This window comes from Rhinoraja longicauda, chromosome 19 (assembly GCF_053455715.1).
Source record: "Rhinoraja longicauda isolate Sanriku21f chromosome 19, sRhiLon1.1, whole genome shotgun sequence".
NCBI lineage: Eukaryota > Metazoa > Chordata > Chondrichthyes > Rajiformes > Arhynchobatidae > Rhinoraja > Rhinoraja longicauda.
In genome coordinates this window covers 8,155,207-8,176,657 of record NC_135971.1, presented here as the reverse complement: position 1 = coordinate 8,176,657, position 21,451 = coordinate 8,155,207, and the positions used below count along the sequence as shown (strand labels likewise).

Here is a 21,451-nt window from a genome sequence, read left to right as displayed (position 1 = left end):
AGGCGGAAGAGAGGATTGACGCGGCTGAAAACAGGCTACAGGTGGCAGAGGACGTGGTGACGGAGCTGCTGCAACTCCAAATATACCTAGATGCCAAACTGACGGATATAGAGAGCTGCTCCAGACGAGAAAATATCCGAATTCATGGAGTTAAAGAGAGAGCAGAGGAGAACTCCCCGTCAATGGTGGATTTTGTGGAAAGTTTGTTGAGGGAAGGACTGGGGCTTCCGGCCGCCTTTAAACTACGGGTAGAGAGAGCACACCGAGCTCTGATGTCGAAGCCGCCCGGGGATGCCCGACCGAGGTTCATGGTGGCCAAGTTGTCAAGTTACAGGATGAAAGAGGAGCTGCTTAGACTGGCCTGGCAGAATAGAGGATTTCAATACCTCGAGAAGAGAGTTAACCTGGATCACGATTATGCGCCAGATGTGTTAAAAAAACGGAGGGAATACACCGAAGCGAAAAGAATCCTGAAGGAGAAGAAAATCAGATTTCAAACTCCATTTCCGGCCAAGTTAAGAGTTTTCTACCAGGAGGGAACAGTGGTATATGGATCGGCGGAGGAGGCGACGGAGGATATGGCGAAGAGGGGACTCCCAGTGTCGGTCATCAAACACCCGGAGTCCCTTTTGGAGCGGATCCAGCATCTCATGTGGCGTAGTGCCGGGGAACTGGGAGAGAACGGTCAGAAAAGTGGATTTCAAGGAAAAGTTACAGGCTTTTAGACGCCAGGACTCGGGATATTGACTGAACCGAAAGGTTCGAACGGCAGAGGTGACCAAAGGAAGCGGGTGAGTCGAGTTTTGATGTTGGGGAGTTTCAGGACCCGTCTCCCATCGGAGGACAGACTTTAAGGCCTTGTTTTTACTCGTTACATTAAACGAGCATGGTATAGGCTATGAACACGGATATTACGTATATGTCGGGTGGACTCTTCTAACCGGGTAACCGGATAGATGGACAGTTTGGAACGGAAGAGCCACCGTTAGAAGACGGCCCTCTCCCACCTGTCAGGGGGAGAGGCAACATCTCAAAGCCCTCTCACCATCAGGGCTTTAATAGGGTCAAAATCAGGACCCCACAGTTGGAAGTCCGTTTATTTACTTTAGTGTTATTATTGTGTTTTTGTCCTGTAGTTGTTTTTTGGGGGCTGTTTCGTGCATGGATACTGGAGCTGGTATGGTTTATATACTTTTATTTCTTCTACTTATTGGACATTAAATGCAAGCAGTTAAAATAGTAACTTATAATGTGAATGGCCTTGTCAATCCTATTAAGAGAAGCAAGATATTAACCAAAATAAAGAGAGATAGAGTCGAGGTGGCCTTTCTACAAGAAACACACCTGTCTGAAACAGAGCATGCTAAACTAAAATGACTGGGCTTTAAACATCAGTACTCCTCATCATATAGTGCTGGTCATAGGAGGAGGGTGGCAATATTAATCTCTAGCAATATAAGTTTTGATCCCACCTTTGAAAAGAGAGATCCAGAGGGGAGATATATCTTCATGAGAGGTAATTTAGGCGGCTCATTGGTTACTCTGTTAAATATTTACGCTCCTCCCAACTCGGATTGGAAAATTTTTAAACAAGTGTTTGATTTGATAATATCTGAAACCCAGGGTGTATTAATCTGTGGGGGGATCTTAATGTTAGATTAAATCCTAAACTGGACTCTTCGAATGTTGATATAGCTCAGCCGAAATTGATAAATAAAAAATTTAATTTGGCAATGAAGGATATTGGATTAATTGATGTATGGAGAGAACTAAATTTGTGAAAACGAGACTACACATATTTTTCTAATCCACATTTGGCATATTCTCGGATTGATTATTTTCTTACCTTTGGAAAAGACCTTCATAGGGTTGTAAGCTGCGAGGTGGGGAGCATGGACCTTTCAGATCATAGTCCTGTGTATTTAAAACTACTTCTTGATCGGTATCAAAGAGACACTTTATGGAGATTAAATACATATGTACTGACTCATATGAAAGAACAGATTAAGAACGATATTACAGAGTATCTGGAACTAAATGACAATGACGAAGTTTCACCTCTGATACTGTGGGATGCATGTAAAGCGGTGCTTCGGGGCAAGATAATAGGATACAGTGCTCACATAAAGAAAGCTAGACATGAAAAGTTAGAGCGGCTGCAAGTGGAACTGAAACAACTGGAACAAAACCATAAGGATACAAATGATCAAAAAATCCGAGAACTACTTATGAAGAAGAAGAATGAAATAAATGATATTTATACAAAAGATATAGAAAAAAAGTTGATTTTTGTAAAACAGAAATATTATGATGGGGGAGGAAAAGCCAGTAAATTATTAGCCAATAAACTAAAAAAACAACAGGCAGAGAACGCAATTCATAAAATAAAACACCCTGTAACTAATTTTACACACCATAAATTGAAGGAAATACAAAATTGTTTTGATATATATTTCAAAAGATTATATTTACAACCTCAAATCAGTGGGGAGAAAATGGAGGATTTCTTTAATGAGATTCATTTGCCAAAATTGACCAGTGAACAGAGTATGTCCCTTGTAGCTGAAATAACAGAGAAAGAAGTTAGGTCTGCTGTAGTATATCTTAAACCAAATAAGGCTCCGGGCCCAGACGGGTTCCCTTCAGAATGGTACCGGGTAATGGTGGACTCATTGGTCCCTACGTTACAACGCACTTTCAATTGGGTTCTCAAAGAGAACGTAATACCCCCCTCCTGGAAGGAGGCAGTAATCTCATTGATTCCGAAAGAGGGAAAAGATAAATCTGTATGCAGTAATTTTAGGCCAGTGAGCGTACTCAATCAGGATTACAAAATTTTTACTCACATACTAGCCAAACGATTAGAGTGTTTGCTACCACAAATTATTAGCCTGGATCAGACAGGGTTTGTTCGAGGGAGACAAACCCAAGACAACATTAGAAGGACATTGCACATAATTGACCACATAACAAAATTTAACTTAGAAGCAGTCCTAGTGGGGTTAGATGCTGAAAAAGCTTTTGATTGTGTAAATTGGTCTTTTTTGCTTAGAGTTTTAGATAGATTTGGATTTCACAATACTTTTATTAAAACAATACAGGCTCTTTATGATAGCCCAAGTGCAAGAATTAAAATTAACGGAGTAGTTTCAAAACCATTTTTGCTAGAAAGAGGAACAAGACAGGGATGTCCAATCAGCCCCCTTTTATTTGCGGTTTTTATCGAACCTTTGAGTCAGTGGATTATCCAGAATAATAATATCAAAGGAATAGTAATGAAAGGAGGGGAACAAAAGATTCCTTTATTTGCCGATGACGTATTGGTGTATTTGTCAGACCCTGAACAGTCTTTGTTACAGTTATTTTATGTTTTGGAACGATATGGATCCTTCTCTGGCTATAAGTTAAATGTTATAAAAACACAAATTCTTAGTTTCAAATATAGCCCCTCAGTAAAAGTAAGGGAAAAGTTTAACTTGAGGTGGGATGCTGAATCCATGAGATATCTGGGAATAAACATTCCAATAGATCTGACTAAACTGCACTTGCTTAACTACCTCCCATTGAATAATAATATCAGGGAAGACATTAGGAGGTGGGACCTAATACCTTATCTTAATTTTGGATCTCGTATTGAATCGGTCAAAATGGTTATGTTACCGAGGCTGTTGTATCTCTTTCAATCACTTCCACTAGATTTATCAGACCAACAATTTCAAGAATGGGATAAACAAATCTCGAGGTACATTTGGCAGGGTCAAAGACCAAGAATCAGATACCAGGGGTTACAACTGACCAAAAATAAAGGTGGGGTTGCACTCCCGTGCTTGAAAGACTATTATGCAGCTGCTCAGCTGAGAACATTAATTTATTGGTGCAACCCCGACTATTGTGCTAGATGGAAGGAGATTGAGATTGCTATAACAGAGGAATTTCCGATTCAGGCTGCAATCGGAGATAAGGAGTTAACAAATAAGTTAATTAATTTGGGAAACTCATGGATTCGATTATCACTTAAGGTATGGAATAAGGTCGTTACCCAAAATCATCTGAGGGATGCTGTGAAGGTTTTGAGATGGTGCACGTTTGATCCAGATTTTGTACCAAAAAGACAGGACACTAGTTTTAAAAGATGGAGTTCTCAAGGTTTGACATCATATTGCACATTTTTACATAAGGGGTCTATGAACAGCTTTGAGAATCTGAAGAGGCAATTTGGTTTGAATAATGATGATTTCTATATATACCTTCAAATTCGCCATTATATAGATCAAATACAAAAGGAATGTGCAGAAGTAAAATGGGATAATATTTTGTTAAATGTATTTATTGATGCTTACCATGGAGGCTCAAAACAGAAAACCATCTCAAAATTATACAAGGGTTTACGGCAGAGAAAAGGCAACTCACTGTATGTAAAACAGAAATGGGAAAGGGAAGGTAATCTGGTTCTAAAGGAAGTAACCTGGGAGAGCTTATGTGAGATACAATGGAAAACTTCAAGTTCAAATGTTTGGCGAGTGTTTTGCTGGAAAACCCTTATTAGGTTTTTTATTACACCAGTTCAAAAAAGGCATTACACAAATTCTTCTTCATGCTGGCGACAATGTGGGTGCCTTGAGGCAAACCATTTTCACATATTTTCGTCATATTTTCATAAAGTTTTACAAAAAGTTTTTTATATGGATATTACATTTAAATTTGAGTTTTTATATTTTGGTGCTTTACCAGTACAAAATGCTTCTATTAAAGATAAGTATCTTTTCCAGATCTTAAGTGCTGCCAGCAGGAAAGCTATTACTAGGAAGTGGTTGAAACCTGGAAAACCTAATGTGGATGACTGGATTAACATTGTATATGATCTTTTTATAATGGAAAGGATAACTTTTGCTTTAAGATTGCAACAGGGAATATTTTTGAAAAGGTGGGAAAAATGGATGTTGTACATTATGCCCGTACGGCCATCATTTGTTTAAAGCGGATCTTTGTATCCTACTTCCTTGTCCTATCTCATTTTCCTTGATTTCATACCGCTCCAGAAGTAGTGATGAAATTATAATATAATGTATACCCCAAATGTTGGTTTTAGTTGTTTTTGTTTTTGTTTGTGTATGTAGTTAAGTTTTGGATATGATCAAATGTCCAGTAAGTCATTACCCATCCTTGTAGTGCTTCCAATACCTGTGGTATGATTTATTTTGGGATATGCAGTATTTGTTAACTACCGAGGGTTTAAGGTGAATGAGAATGTGTATCATTGTGGAATGTATGGAACTGGAAAATAAAAATAAAAATAGAATTATAAAAAAAAGAAAGACTGGGTCGGCTGGGCTTGAATTCGCTGGAATTTAGAAGAATGAGAGGGGATCTTGTAGAAACATATAAAATTCTTAGAGGATTGGACAGGGTAGAAGCAGGAAAAATGTTCCCGATGTTGGAGGAGTCCAGAACCAGGGGTCAAAGTTTGAGAATAAGGGGTCGGCCATTTAGTACTGAGATGAGGAAAAACCTTTTCACCCAGAGAGTTGTGAATCTGTGGAATTCTCTGCCACAGAAGACAGTGGAGGCCAGTTCACTAGATGTTTTCAAGAGTTAGATTTAGCTCTTAGGGCTAAGGGAATTAAGAGATATGGGGAAAAATCCAGAGTACTGATTTTGGATGATCAGCCATGATCATATTGAATGGTGGTGCTGGCTCGAAGGGCCGAATGACCTACTCCTGCACCTATTTTCTATGTTTCTATAATCGAGCAATTATTTCTTCATTGTCGCGAAGTTTCAAGAGTTTTATTGTCATGTGTCTCGCGACGGAATAAATACTTGCAGCAGGCTAACGGATATGTTGATATATTGCCCTGTAACAAACCCCACAATAAACCATGATGTACTTACTTCTGTGTTTATCTTCTTCTTACCATCCGCCAAGAAGCAAATGGCCCTTCCTGATGGAGCAATGACTCACTTGTGACGTCTCCTAATTTAATGAGCTGCCAATAGACAATAGGTCCCGGAGGAGTACATTCGGCCCTTCAGAGAATTGGCCTCCACTGCCTTCTGAGGTAGAGAATTCCACAGATTCACAACTCTCTGACCGAAATTTTTTTTCATCGTCTCAGTTCTAAATGGCCTACCCCTTATTCTTAAACTGTGGCCCCTAGTTCTGGACTCCCCCAACATTGGGAACATGTTTCCTGCCTCTAATGTGTCCAACCCCTTAATAATCTTATACGTTTCGATAAGATCTCCTCATCCTGCTAAATTCCAGTGTATACAAGCCTAGTCGCTCCAGTATTTCAACATATGACAGTCCCGCCATTCCGGGAATTAACCTAGTAAACCTACGCTGCACGCCCTCAATATCCTTCCTCAAATTTGCTGTTTTGCTGCCTTTGCCTCTCACACTGTGGTCCGCTCTCCACGTCGACACCAATCACAGATTGTGGGACCGCTTTGTGTTCTCTCCCGTCCGCTGCTCGCAGGAGACCCTGAGTCTCCGGCCGCCGCCACTGTGATTCCCCATCCCTCTCTCAGGCTGAATTCTGCATTTAGTTTCCCGCACTTTCTCAGCCAACAGCCCGAGGAACATCTGAACAGTCTATTGAACTGGACACGTTACTTCCTCTGGACTTTAACACTGACTTTGTGGCGACTCCCAAGGGTTGGGCCATGTCACTATCGAACCCCTCGGCAGGGGAATGGACCAGTCCGGGGACGGCCATCAGCTACAGGGATAAATGGCAGGGGTTTAGAAACATAGAAGCATAGAAAATAGGTGCAGGAGTAGGCCATTCGGCCCTTCGAGCCTGCACCGCCATTCAATATGATCATGGCTGATCATTCAGCTCAGTATCCTGTACCTGCCTTCTCTCCATACCCACTGATCCCTTTAGCCACAAGGGCCACATCTAACTACCTCTTAAATATAGCCAATGAACTGGTCTCAACTACCTTCTGTGGCAGAGAATTCCACAGATTCACCACTCTCTGTGTGAAAAAAAACGTTCTCATCTCGGTCCTAAAAGACTTCCCCCTTATCCTTAAACTGTGACCCCTTGTTCTGGACTTCCCCAACATCGGGAACCATCTTCCTGCATCGTTTATGCGCGATCGTTCTCTTCCAGACCCGACTGGACAAGAGAACAAGACCTAATACAATATAATACAATACAATCTATCTTTATTGTCATTGTACAGGGGTATGACGAGATTGGGAATGCGCCTCCCATACGACGCAATAAATTAATTAGTTAATCAGTATTAATTTAAACAATCCAATGAAACAAATTAGAACAGTTTTAAAACAGAATAAAGTGCAAGTAGATCTGTGCCGGATCACTGTGTGATGTGACCATCCGGCTCAGCAGGACCGGTTCATAGAAGCTATGGCCCTGGGGATGAAGTTGTTCCTGAGTCTGGAGGTGCGGGCGTAGAAGGCCTTGTATCGTCTGCCCGATGGTAGAAGTTCGAACAGACTGTTGCAGGGGTGTGAAGAGTCTTTGTGGATGGTGGTGGCTTTTCTGAGGCATCGTGTGTTGTAGATGCCCTCCAAGGCTGGTAGCTGTGTTCCGATGGTCCCCGCCGAAACACTTCATTTTGGGCTCCCCGCCTTCATTTCGGGCTTATCGCCACATTGGTGACCCCGACGCTCCATTGGTGTCGTAATGGAGTCAAAACGCAGAGCCACCCCTCCGTCTGCCTCACAGGCCGACCAGGCCCTGTCTCTCGACGCGGTCTCCCGTCAAACTACTGATGTTCTGGACCGCCCGGCCTCTGGTCTGGTTTCAGCAGGCGGAGGCTCAATTTCAGCTGCGGGGCATCACGGTGGACGACACCCACTATTTCTACCGCCGGCACCTGCACTCCGTGCCAGACGGCAAAAATCCGGCGCCGCGTTCAGGAGTTCGGTCTACCCCGCCGGCGGTTCCACCTCCTGCACGTGGACATTGTGGGGCCTCTCCCGCCGTCCCGGGGTATCACCCACCTCCTCACGGTGGTGGACAGCTCCACACGGTGGTCGGAGGCCATACCGCTGGCCGACACATCCACAGCTACATGCGCTCGTGTGTTATCCGCGCACTGGATTGCTCGCTTTGGGATGCCGGTGGTCATCTCGTCAGACCGGGGGGGAAGAGCCACAGTTCACCTCTCAGCTGTGGGCGGCCATGGCTCACCTGTTGGGCGTGCGGCTGCACCACACCAGGGCCTATCACCCGCAGGCAAACGGCCTGGTGGAGAGGTTCCACCGGCAGCTGAAGGCGCGACTCTCCGGCCCGGACTGGATGGACGCACTGCCGTGGGTCTGGCTGGGCATCCGGAGGACCTGTCCTCATCTTCGGCGGAGCTGGTGTACTGGTCACCGCTCACGGTGCCCGGGGATTTCGTGCCCTCGGCGCCGGGGCAGCAGGGACCAACCTCGTCCGCCCTACAGTGCCTTCGCGAGCTGGCAAGCTCGCACCCGTGCCGACATCCCGCCATGGGGCATTCCGCCTGCACGGGCTATCGGCCCTCCAGGGTTGCCCCTATGCTTTCCAGCAACGTGACGCCCACAGGGCGCCACTCCAGAGGCCGTATCGGGGCCCGTATCGGGTGCTGGAGCACGGGCAGACAACCTTTGTGCTGGACATGGGGGGGTCGTGTCGACTGACCGCGTAAAACGGGCACATTTGGACATTGACCAGCCTGGGCTGGTTGCCCAGTGTCGGCTGCGAGGTCGCCCCCCTTCGCGGCTCCCTCAACCTGTGCCTCCGCCGGCCGACATCCGTACGCGGTCCGGTCGTGTTGTGCGCCCGCCGGTGCGTTTCGTGCCTCCTGTTCTGTGGGGGGGGCTCCCAAGGGTCGGGCCATATCGCTATCGAACACCTCGGTACGGGAAGGGACCAGTCTGGGAGCGGCCCTTAGCTACAGGGATAAAGGCCAGGGGGTTTAGGCGCGATCGTTCCCTTGCAGACCCGACTGGACAAGAGAACAACAGCTAATAAAGTCCCTCCCGAAACACCTGGCTCCTCGCCTTCATTTCGGGCTTATCGACGCGCCACAACTTCAGATATTTTCTGTACCTTCCCATTCCCAGCGTTCATCTTTATTCTTCTCACTCCATGTAATTTCTCGCTCCGTCCGTCCTTCCTATCTACACCTCGAATGTATCGCAAAATGCTGCAGTAACTCAGCAGGTCAGGCAGCATCTCAGGAGAGAAGGAATGGGTGACGTTTCGGGTCGAGACCCCTCATAAGTCTGAAGAAGGGTCTCGACCCGAAACGTCACCCATTCCTTCTCTCCTGAGATGCTGCCTGACCTGCTGAGTTACTCCAGCATTTTGTGATACCTTCGATTTGTTCCAGCATCTGCAGTTATTTTCCTATTTACACCTGGTCAGTCGGACCTATACCGCCCTCTCCCGGATAAAATCAGCGCCACTTCATTATACCACAGACGGGCATTAGAATCAGGGGGAGCCCGGAGCTCAGGTCCCGCCGCCCGCGGCCGCTGCCGAACCCGCGGGAAGGGCGATTGTTTCAATCTTGATATTTTCACAAAAGTAATTTCTGTTCCGTTGCCGGACGCGGTGAACGCGGTAAAATGAACGGATCGACAGCTCTGATTTCAGTAGCACTTTATTTCTCTCTTCCCACCTTTACATTCCCCCTGGTTTTATTTCCGCGCTCACTGGGGGTTTTTACGACGCGGAATTTGGGGATTAAATGGGAGCCGTTCAGCGCCGACCTGTTGTCCACCGGGTTTCTGCCCCACAGCCCCTGAGCCCCGCTCCTGACGCCGGTCCCGGGACCCGACCCCCTTCACACACCCGGAGTGGAACCGGAGCAGATTCTCAGGCACTGGTTTCCAACCCACGTCCAGAAAAAAGGATACAGTTTCTCCGTGAATTTATTTCCAGTGAAGGTGTGGAGATGGGACTTGGCGTCCGCGTCGTAAAATGAAACTGTCCCGGACTCGTAACTGAGATAAACTCCCACCCTCCCGGGGATGGGCTGGACGGGGAGACGGGATGGAGGGGAGGTGCCTACGTTAACATCGTTACCATCTCGCCTGATGCTCCAGACTCCAGTCTCTGGGGTCAGGACGCCCGCACCCTTCCTGTCTACAGACTCTGCGGCGACTCCTAGACTACAGCCCTGATTTGACCCGATCCCCACCTCCCAGTAATATCTCCCCGATGTGAATCCTTCCGATCCCAGGACGCACATATTTTGCATAAACCTCTTCCCGGTGTCAGGGAGACTTCGCCAGCCACCGTCAAAGTGCATGCTCTTGCGATCATCAGACACTTGGAGATACCGATGCGCTGTTTCCACATCCAGGGCGATGGAGACTGGGGGGAGAAGCAGGGAATCAGAGAGTCCCCAGGGGTCGGGGGGAGACTCGGCCTCGGGCACAAACGGTCGGGCAACTGAAAGATTGCGCGGGGTTTTAACGTCGAGTGGAGAAGAAAGCCCTTTTCTGACGTGGTGGAGTTGCATCTGTGCAGAGGTGGGAGAAGACGATGGAGACAGCGAGATGTGGTGACGCCCTCAGAGCAACAGAGCCCGGTTCTTGGTTTTGTTCCTCCAAAATATTAGAAACTGAATTTATACTGGAGGTGGCGGGGTATGGACTTAAGCAAGAAGGGCTTCTTGGAGAAGAAGAGCTGCCTTAAATTTAGTTGCGTCTGGTTGAGTAACTACAGTAGGGTGAAGACTATTCCATGCTTTAATTGTGCGAGGGAAGAATGAATTGCTACTCACATCTGTCTTGGTAGCTGGTATCTCAAATTGAAGAAAGCCAATGGAATGTTGGCCATCATAACAAGGGGAGTTAAGTATAGGAGCAAAGAGGTCCTCCTGCAGTTGTGCAGGGCCCTCGTGAGACCGCACCTGGAGTACTGTGTGCAGTTTTTGTCTCCAAATTTGAGGAAGGATATTCTTGCTATTGAGGGCGTGCAGCGTAAGTTTACTAGGTTAATTCCCGGATTGGCGGGAATGTCCTATGTTGAAAGACTGGAGCGGCTCGGCTTGTATACACTGGAATTTAGAAGGATGAGAGGGGATCTTATCGAAACATATAAGATTATTAAGGGGGGTCCAGAACCAGGGGCCACAGTTTAAGACTAAGGGGTAGGCCATTTAGAACGGAGATGAGGAAAAACTTTTTCAGTCATAGAGTTGTAAATCTGTGGAATTCTCTGCCTCAGAAGGCAGTGGAGACCAATTCTCTGAATGCATTCAAGAGAGAGCTAGATGGAGCTCTTAAGGATAGCGGAGTCAGTGGGTATGGGGAGAAGGCAGGAACGGGGTACTGATTGAGAATGATCTGCCATTGAATGGTGGTGCTGGCTCGAAGGGCCGAAAGGCCTACTCATGCACCTATTGTCTATTGTCTATTGAATCGAATGCCCTCGTCTACACCCGATGGGTTTGTGTTTGGTGTAGATGTGGTAATCTACGTCGAGCCGACCATTTAACATTTTGTAAAAACAGGTCAAACAATGGGCTTTACGTCTGTCTTGGAGAGTTTTCCCCCGCAATGAATTTGGAAGTTCGGTAACACTCGCTTCTCTCTCATAGGTATTTGTACCAAAACGAGATGCCTCTACCTTTGGACACGTTCGATGGAAGAAATGTTTTTATTTGTGTATGGGTCCCATGTTATTCACGTTGTTCCCTTTATCACGCATCTGTTCACTATGGGTGGCTCGATTGTAATCGTGTATTGTCTTTCTGCCGACTGGTTGGCACACAACATAGGCTTTTCATTGTACCTCGGTGAGCCCGGTGATGGGGGAAAATGAGCTGTGTTAGGATGAAGAGGAGGGAACTGAATGGGATAGAAAGACGAGGAGGAGGAGTTTCGGGATTGCGGGAAGGAGAATCGGGGATGGGAATGATGGACTGCGTTGACTACAAACTGGCATCAAGAACTCCAACAACATCAAACCAGCATTCGGATAGAGCGGATGTGGAGTGGATGTTTACCTAGCAGGACAGTCTGGGATTAGAGCCAAAAGCTTCGGAATAAAAGGACAAATGTTTTGAATGTCTTTAGTCACAGGGTGGCGAATCTGTGGAATTCATGGAAGCAAAAAGCTGTGGAGGCCAAATCGATGGATATTTTTAAGGCAGAGAATGACAAAGTCTTGATTAGTAACGTTGCCCTGATAAGTCGTGGAAAAAGGACCTTCGGATTAACTTGCCCATAGCATCCGCCATGTCCCAGCTACACCAGTCCCACCTGCCTGCGTTTGGCCCATATCCTTCCAAACCTGTCCTAACCATCTACCTGTCTAACTTTCTTGAACGTTGGGATAGTCTCTGCCCCAACTACCTGCTCTGGCAACCCGTTCCATACACCCACCAATCTTTGTTAGGACTCAATAGACAATAGACAATAGGTGCAGGAGTAGGCCATTCGGCCCTTCAAGCCAGCACCGTCATTGAATGTGATCATGGCTGATCATTCTCAATCAGTACCCCGTTCCTGCCTTCTCCCCATACCCCCTGACTCTGCTATACTTAAGAGCTCTATCTAGCTCTCTCTTGAATGCATTCAGAGAATTGGCCTCCACTGCCTTCTGAGGCAGGGAATTCCACAGATTCACAACTCTCTGACTGAAAAGGGTTTTCCTCATCTCCGTTCTAAATGACCTACCCCTTATTCTTAAACTGTGGCCCCTGGTTCTGGACTCCCCCAACATTGGGAACATGTTTCCTGCCTCTATTGTGTCCAACCCCTTAATAATATTAAACGTTTCGATAAGATTCCCACTCATCCTTCTAAATTCCAGTGTATACAAGCCTAGTCGCTCCAGTCTTTCAACATATGACAGTCCCGCCATTCCGGGAATTAACCTAGTAAACCTACGCTGCATGCCCTCAATAGCAAGAACATCTATCCTCAAATTTGGAGACCAAAACTGCACACAATACTCCAGGTGTGGTCTCACTAGGGCCCTGTACAACTGCAGAAGGACCTCTTTGTTCCTATACTCTACGCCTCTTGTTATGAAGGCCAACATTCCATTGGCTTTCTTCACTGCCTGCTGGACCTGCATGCTTCCTTTCAGTGACTGATGCACTAGGACAAACAGATATTGTTGGACGTCCCCTTTTCCTAACTCAGATTCCTATTAAGTCCTTCCCCCCTCATCTTAACCCTATGTCCTCTGGTCGCCGATTCACTCACTTTGTCTGTTGTTAGACATGTTTCAAAAATGCAGTCAACGCTGCCGCAATCTCTTCGCTTGCCTCGCCCAATATCCTGGAATATGTTGCAACAGACATGGCGAAATACCACTTGGGCATCTTACAACTCAGCGGTATGAATATTAATCTCAATAACTTCAAGTAACCCTTGCGTAGGAAGGAACTACAGATGCTGGTTTAAACCAAAGATAGACAGAAAATATTGGATTAGCTCAGCGGGACAGGCGGCCTCTCTGGATAGAAGAAATGGGTGAGGATTCGGGTCGAGACCCTTCTTCAGACTGAAGTCAGGGGAGAGGGAGATACAGATATAAGGTAGTGTAAGGTGTGAAAACGAGACAAGGGGGGTGGAGATCAAGGAATATGTGGAATAGATCATTGTTACCTGCAGCAGGTAACATCAAAGCAAACAGAGACAAAATGTAATCGGAGACAGTCAGGCTGGTTGGAGAACTGGGAAGGGGGAGGTTTCGAGAGAGAGGGAAAGCAAGGGTTACTTGAATTTAGCGAAGTCAATATTCATACCGCTGGGGTGAAAGCTGCCCAAGCGAAATAGGAAGTGCTGTTCCTCCAAACCCTCACTCTGACAGTGGAGGAGGCCCAGGACAGAAAGGTCAGAGTGGGAATGGGACGGGGAGCTAAAGTCTTTAGCAACCGGGAGATCAGGTAGGCTGAGGCGGACTGAAGAAGGGTCTCGACCCGAAACGTCAGACATTCCTTCTGTCCAGTGATGCTGCCTGTCCCGCTGAGTTACTCCAGCATTGTGTGTATATCTTCGGTTTAAAGCAGCATCTGTAGTTCCTTCCTCCACATCAGTTCAGATATTGAACCTTTATTACCACCGTACTCTATCCGTACTCTATTGCCTCGTCAGTCTAGGATAATCTCTCTCAGTGCAGTTGCGACATTTTCTATCATCAGTGGCACAGTTCGACCACATCTTTAACATCCCTCCCTATCACATCGGAAACACCTGGATCCTGATTCGTTGAGCTATCTGTCCTTCGCCTCTTATCAACCATGTCTTTGCAATGCCTTCAACATCAGAGATCCCTTTAGTAATCGTGACCATACATTCACCTGCTTCACTGCATTGAAACCAGTAGCTTTTAGCACATCAACCCCATTGTGTTCATGAAACCGGCCTTGCGTGTCCGTATTTTCAAATGCATTTGATCCACTCTCCACATTGTCCTCAATCTCCCCCTTGCTGACCTACAAGGTTCCTTGGCGAGTAGGGCTGAAGACAATTCGAAAGTGTGTTATACATACGTTGAATCAAGAGGGTATCAATGGAGAGAGGGTAACAGCTGTTGGACAAAGGAAGTAATTCGTGTCTGAAGTGCCTCACCAGTCCGGTATTAAAGGTATCACAAAATGCTGGAGTAACTCAGCGGGTCAGGCAGCATCTCTGGAGAGAAGGAATGGGTGACGTTTCGGGTCGCGACCCTTCTTCAGACTAATGATTCCTTTCCCCTGCAACCGCAGGAGATGCAACACCTGTATCTTTAACTCCCCCCTCAACTCCATCCAAGGACCCAAACAATTTTTCCAGGTGAGACAGAGGTTCACCTGCACCTCCTCCAATCTCATCTATTGTATCCACTGCTCTAGATGTCAACTTCTTTACATCGGCGAAACCAAACGCAGGTTCGGCAATCGTTTCGCTCAACACCTTCGCTCACTCCGCCATAACTAACCTGATCTCCCGGTGGCTGAGCACTTCAACTCCCCCTCCCACTCCCAGTCTGACCTTTCTGTCATGGGCCTCCTCCAGTGCCATAGTGAGGCCCACCGGAAATTGGAGGAACAGCACCTCATATTTTGCATGGGCAGCTTGCAGCCCAGCGGTATGAACATTGACTTCTCCAACTTTAGACAGTTCCTCTGTCCCTCTCTTCCCCTCCCCCTTCCCAGTTCTCCCTCTAACTTCCTGTCTCCACCTTTATCCTTCCTTTGTCCCGCCCCCCCTGACATCAGTCTGAAGAAGGGTCTTGACCCGAAACGTCACCCATTCCTTCTCTCCTGAGATGCTGCCTGACCCGCTGATTTACTCCTGCATTTTGTGAATAAATACCTTTGATTCTGGTAGTAAATAGACCCTTTACATATAACTGATACTTCAATATCTCCAATGGGCTTTTTTTTAAGGTTTTACCTCTTGTAATGCCATCGGGCACTTCCGTGAACACCGTGTTCAACAAAAATGGGTGATCGAACTTTTCAACGGCCAGGGCACCCTCTGCTACTGACAGCGTCAGGGCTTCATCACTCACCCTGCATTAATTAAACAACTAGTTAGAAGACCAACGTCCAACGTTTCCTGAGTTATATTCCAAAAACAACACAGCGAGCCTCACCTCCTCTTCCGAAGAGTTTCCTCCTGAAATACATAACAACAGAAAGACCAATTAATTTCCACATCGTGACAGCAGGAAGTTCAGCCAAATTGTTACAGTTTGCCAACATATCCCGGCTTCCACTGCTGGTGTAGGTTCTTGACCCAGAACATCTACCAACCTTTACCCCCACCTCTTTGTATTCACTGGAGTTTAGAAGAATGAGAGGGGATCTTATAGAAACATATAAAATTATAAAAGGACTGGACAAGCTAGATGCAGGAAAAATGTTCCCAATGTTGGGTGAGTCCAGAACCAAGGGCCACAGTCTCAGAATAAAGGGGAGGCCATTTAATACTGAGGTGAGAAGAAACTTTTTCACCCAGAGAGTTGTGAATTTGTGGAATTCTCTGCTTTTGCGGTTGCAGCTCCTAGACTGTGGAACAGCATCCCTCTCCCCATCAGAACTGTCCCACTCCATCGACTCCTTTAAGTCCAGGCTCAAAACCTATTTCTAATCCCTAGCGTTTGAGGCCCTCTGAGGGGGCGCTGTGAACTGTTTATGTATGTGCTGTTATCTTTGTGTGCCATTGTATGTTCGTTTCTTAGTACCTGAACTGATGTGCGGCACTTTGGTCAATGTGGGTTCTTTTTAAATGTGCTATACAAATAAAATGGAATTGATTTGACTTGACCGAGGGCAGTAGAAGCCAAATCACTGGATGGATTTAAGAGAGAGTTTGATAGAGCTCTGGGGGCTAGTGGAATCAAGGGATATGGGGAGAAGGTAGGCACGGGTTATTGATTGTGGACAATCACCCATGATCACAATGAATGGCGGTGCTGGTTCGAAAGGCTTAATGGCCTCCTCCTGCACATATTTTCCATGTTTCTATGCTTGCAAAAGTTATTTCGCCAGCATGTGAGGAGATATTACGTGAGTCTGCGTGAGAATTAGGCCCAGTTAACATGGAAAAATATTACTAGCTCAGTGTCATAACTGCTGATCCAGAGTAGAGAGCAGCTGTGCTTGTGTAAGGAAAGCAGTAACTATGGCCCTGGAACAAACGCACCATTTATTCAGAGACACAAGACATGGCGGATTTGGGAGCAGGCATGTACCGATGAGGCTTCGGTACCGGAGCCTTCTTGTGTCTTGTGGAGTAGAGGGGGTAGAGCTGGAAAAGAGGGGCAAGGGGAAGGACCCAGGGCAAGTATTGGCAATTGACAGGTGGATTCGGCTGAGGAAGGACGTTGATGAGATGGGCGGAGATATCCACCGCCAATGCAGATAGGGACAAAGATGGCCTCAGGATTGGAATATGTTCAGGATGAAAGATGGTGAATGGAACAAAATGCTTGTCAAAATGTACCGTTGGAATCACTCCCATTCTTGACTGAAATGGCACAGAGGCTTAGGGTGGGTAATGACTGGATCAAGGGAACATTGAAAATATGGTCAGAAGTACAAAATAAATTAAAACTGTCGAATTCCATTTGTACGGCCACTAAAATAGCGATAAACCCAGATTTTACGCCATCTACTATGGACTCAAGGTATAACAATTGGTCAAACAAGGGGTTAATATATATCGCACAAGTGTTTAATGGACAGATCACGAAGTCATTCGAACAACTTGCTCAGGAATTTAATGTACCAGCTCATGACCTTTTATAAATTCCTACAACTACGACATTACCTTCAGAAACATAAGGAATGGGAGAATATTTGTAAAAAACCATCCAAACTAGAGGAACTGTTAATGTCATTTTCAGAGGAAGAGACAAAAAAAGGAGTTATATCGAAAATGTATAAAATAATACAACATGAATCAAATGATAACAATATGGATGTCAAAGAAAAATGGGCGTTGGAAACAAATATTATAACAACAGATGAAAAATGGGAGGAATTTAAATGAGCCCCGAATTAATGCACAATGCTGAATATATTTCAAAAGTCGCCCACTATTTTGTGATGTTGGAAAATAACTGCAGATGCTGGAACAAATCGAAGGTATCACAAAATGCTGGAGTAACTCAGCAGGTCTGAAGAAGGGTCTCGACCCGAAACGTACTCTAAACCAAACTGAAAATGTAACCCCTTACCTTCAGAAACATCAAACTGTCTGTTAGGTTCAGCTGATCCTGTAGCTTCAAGCATTTCTCTGGCATAGAGTTTAACTCCTCTTGAATCGCTCGGAGATTCTTTTCCATTGGATTTAGAACGCTGTTCTCTTCTTCCAGAAGATCCTTGAGAAAGAGCAGCTCTTTCTCATTGAGAATCTGGCGCAGTTCAGCAAATACCGATGTGATGTAGGTCACCAGGTTCTGATACTGTTCCTGTCAAATGAAAGGTGAAGGTCAATATTATCGAGCCTGGAATCTAAGTCAAATAGCACAAGATCAGAGAAGGGAAACTGGAAACCTTACCTGGACTCCAGAAATCTTCTCTTTCTGTTGCTGCTCCATTTCCTCCATCGCTGATTTATTTTTTGTGAGAGTTTCCAAAGATGTTTTAATCTTCTCCTGGGATTGAAGTTCAGATTCGGTGAGTAAAAGAATTAGACCAGACGGAACCAATGGACTGCAGACACGGAACTGTACATGAACGTTTACAAAAAGACACAGACTGCTGGGGAACTTGGCGCGTCAGGAAGCGTATCGGTGGAGAGCCGTAGGCGACATTTTGGGTCAGAATCTTTCTTTGGACTGATTGGAGTAGGTGGGAAAGATGGGCCAGGAATACATCTGCCAGGTGATAGGTGGATACAAGTGAAGGGGGAGGGGGTAGGGGTTTGGCAGCAGGTTGGTCAAAGGCCATACATGAAAAGACAAAAATAAGGGAAGTAAGGGGTAAGGAAACAAGAGGTGCGAATTGTAAAGCCAGAGGAAAGAATATAGATGGGGAGGGGTTGGGGATGGGAAGGAGGAAATGGTTGCACTGCCAGGTGTGGCATCGCTATACTAAAACCCTCGTTTGTTTGTTTGTTTGTTCCTGAACTACAGCCAAAGCGGAACACGATAGCGCGACAATTTTAGGCCCATCTTACTCAACGTCGTCCCTTTGGTGCTAATGGAAGAAGTTTCATTGAAATCGGTGTTATATTTTTAAAGTTATTCACATTTTAAAGTTTAAATCTATCTCCGAGGGACGGAGGGCGGGTGGAGGGAGGGAGAAGGATGGAGGATAAGGGGGATGCAGTGGGGGAGGGGAAGGGGGGATGGGGAGGGGAAGGGGGGAGGGAAAGGGGGGACGGGAAGGGGGGAGGGGAAGGGGGAGGTGGACGGGGGAAGGGAAGGGAGGAGGGGGTGTGTAGGGGAGGGGGGATGCGAGGTGGGGGAGGGAGAGGGGAGGGGAGGAGGGAGGGAGGGGGAGAGGAGAGGGGGAAGGGGGCGAGGGATGGAGGAGAGGGTGCTGCACCAATGCAGGAGAGGTTTGGGCCCAGTAACTTGGTCTAGACAGGCAAGGCAAGGCAAGTTTATTTATATCGCACATTTCATACAGCAATGGCAATTCAAAGTGAGCATAAAAATACAGAACAAGGAGAAAAGGTAGGAAAATACAAATAATAAGAGTAGTAAGATAAATAAAAAAGTTATAAGTAAGATTAATAGAGGAATGATTAATAGAGTAATAGTTGGGAATTAAAGTGTTGTGGGTGGTGTGGGAGTGTTATGTATGTATGTAGTTTGGTTACCTACAAACTGTAAATGTTAATGTTTATCCTGAAGGAATTACACGAGAAATTCCAAGCTACACAATCGGAATTTGAGGAGCATTTCCTTCAGTTTGCAATCAAGCAAACCACAAGCCCAGGGCAGAAAAGTCAGCGTAGGAATGCAAAGGAGAGTTGAACTGGTTAGCAACCGGTAGATCCATCGGGGCTTGGCAGGGGTACTCGCGGAAACGGTGGCTCAATCTACCCTCTCGCCTCGCCGGTGTAATGGAGGCCTTGCCGGGAACACGGGATGCAGTGGGTGAGGGTCACAGGTGGTGCACGAAAACCCCTCTCTCTCTCTCTCACTGTCAGGGGTCCCTTGATGGGTGTAAGACAAACAGAAAGCAAAGAGTGGGGATAAATGGGTCCCTTTCAGAATGGCAGGCAGTGACTAGTGGGGTACCGCAAGGCTCGGTGCTGGGACCGCAGCTATTTGCAATATACATTAATGACTTGGATGAAGGGATTAAAAGTACCATTAGCAAATTTGCAGATGATACAAAGCTGGGTGGTAGTGTGAACTGTGAGGAAGATGCTATGAGGTTGCAGGGTGACTTGGACAGGTTGTGTGAGTGGGCGGGTGCATGGCAGATGCAGTTTAATGTGAATAAGTGTGAGGTTATCCACTTTGGTGGTAAGAATAGGAAGGCAGAGTATTATCTGAATGGTGTCAAGTTAGGAACAGGGGACGTACAATGAGATGTGGGTGTCCTAGTGCATCAGTCACTGAAAGGAAGCATGCAGGTACAGCAGGCAGTGAAGAAAGCCAATGGAATGTTGGCCTTCATAACAAGAGGAGTTGAGTATAGGAGCAAAGAGGTCCTTCTGCAGTTGTACAGGGCCCTAGTGAGACTGCACCTGGAGTACTGTGTGCAGTTTTGGTCTCCAAATTTGAGGAAGGATATTCTTGCTATTGAGGGCGTGCAGCGTAGGTTTACTAGGTTAATTCCCGGAATGGCGGGACTATCATATGTTGAAAGACTGGAGCGACTAGGCTTGTATACACTGGGATTTAGAAGGATGAGAGGAGATCTTATCGAAAAGTATAAGATTATTAAGGGGTTAGACACATTAGAGGCAGGAAACATGTTCCCAACGTTGGGGGAGTCCAGAACAAGGGGCCACAGTTTAAGAATAAGGGGTAGGCCATTTAGAACTGAAATGAGGAAAAACTTTTTCAGTCAGAGTTGTGAATCTGTGGAATTCTCTGCCTCAGAAGGCAGTGGAGGCAAATTCTCTGAATGCATTCAAGAGAGAGCTGGATAGAGCTCTTAAGGATAGCGGAGTCAGGGGGGATGGGGAGAAGGCAGGAACGGGGTACTGATTGAGAATGATCAGCCATGATCACATTGAATGGCGGTGCTGGCTCGAAGGGCCGAATGGCCTCCTCCTGCACCTATTGTCTGTTGTAAGGGAGAAGGTATAGCCACAGGTGTCTCATGTCTTACTGTAGGTGGGGCGGTTACATGGGGAAGGGGTTGTTCGTGTGGCAAACTGAGTGCAAAACAGCAGTCTCTGCGAAAGGCGGAAATGGAAAATCACCAGATGCTCTTTGTTTTTTTTACCTTGAAGTATTCCACTGCTTCTTTAATCGGCATGAAGAGGTGCTCTCTGTGTTCCCGCGCGTCTCGGCAGATCAGGCAGATTAGTTGTTTGTCTGTTTCGCAAAACAGCTTCAGTTCTTCCTGGTGTTCCTCGCAGTGAAGTTTACTTTTCTTGCTTTCCGTTTTCGGGCTGAGTGTTCGAGCTTTCTCGGTGATACTCACCAGGGCCCGATTCATCCTGAGGCTGCGGTCTGCAAACTCCTCTCTGCACTCCGGGCAGGAGTTTCTCCCCTCCCTGTCCCAACTCTGCGTGATGCAGGAGCGGCAGAAGTTGTGCCCGCACTCCAGTGACACCGGATGGGTGAACAAATCCAGGCAGATGGGACAAACCACGTCCTCGGTCCAACACTGGGACTGAGCCATCGAAGCCATTTTCAATTCACACAACTTCCTGGTTCACGCCGAGCCCTGGAGTATCGCGAGTGTTCAAATGTGCGCCGGCAGCAAAGGCTGAACAATACTAATAAACAACACCAAGTCAAGTCAAGTTTATTTGTCACATACACATACAAGATGTGCAGTGACATGAAAGTGGCAACGCCTGCGGATTGTACAAAAAAATTACAATTACAGCATAAAAATTAAAATTAAT

At 46.3% G+C, this 21,451-nt stretch overlaps 2 protein-coding genes across 2 annotated transcripts in view; one reads left to right on the top strand and one right to left on the bottom strand.

Moving 5' to 3' along the window:
- The window catches only part of LOC144602617 (uncharacterized), an 87,714-nt gene extending 81,202 nt beyond the window's left edge, over positions 1 to 6,512 (top strand). The window contains exon 18 of the mRNA XM_078415747.1: positions 6,437 to 6,512. Within this exon, the coding sequence (XP_078271873.1) occupies positions 6,437 to 6,512 (76 nt within the window). The remainder of the gene's footprint in view (positions 1 to 6,436) is intronic.
- A 3,102-nt stretch (positions 6,513 to 9,614) lies between these two features.
- LOC144602647 (zinc-binding protein A33-like) lies at positions 9,615 to 21,231 on the bottom strand. The gene is made up of 6 exons (XM_078415781.1): positions 20,821 to 21,231; positions 17,967 to 18,062; positions 17,643 to 17,876; positions 15,555 to 15,577; positions 15,353 to 15,471; positions 9,615 to 10,328 (listed from the first exon to the last, which is right to left on the bottom strand). Exons 1-6 carry the CDS (start codon positions 21,229 to 21,231, stop codon positions 9,796 to 9,798), a joined length of 1,416 nt encoding a protein of 471 aa, XP_078271907.1. The 3' UTR covers positions 9,615 to 9,795.
- Between the last annotated feature and the right edge of the window lie 220 nt (positions 21,232 to 21,451).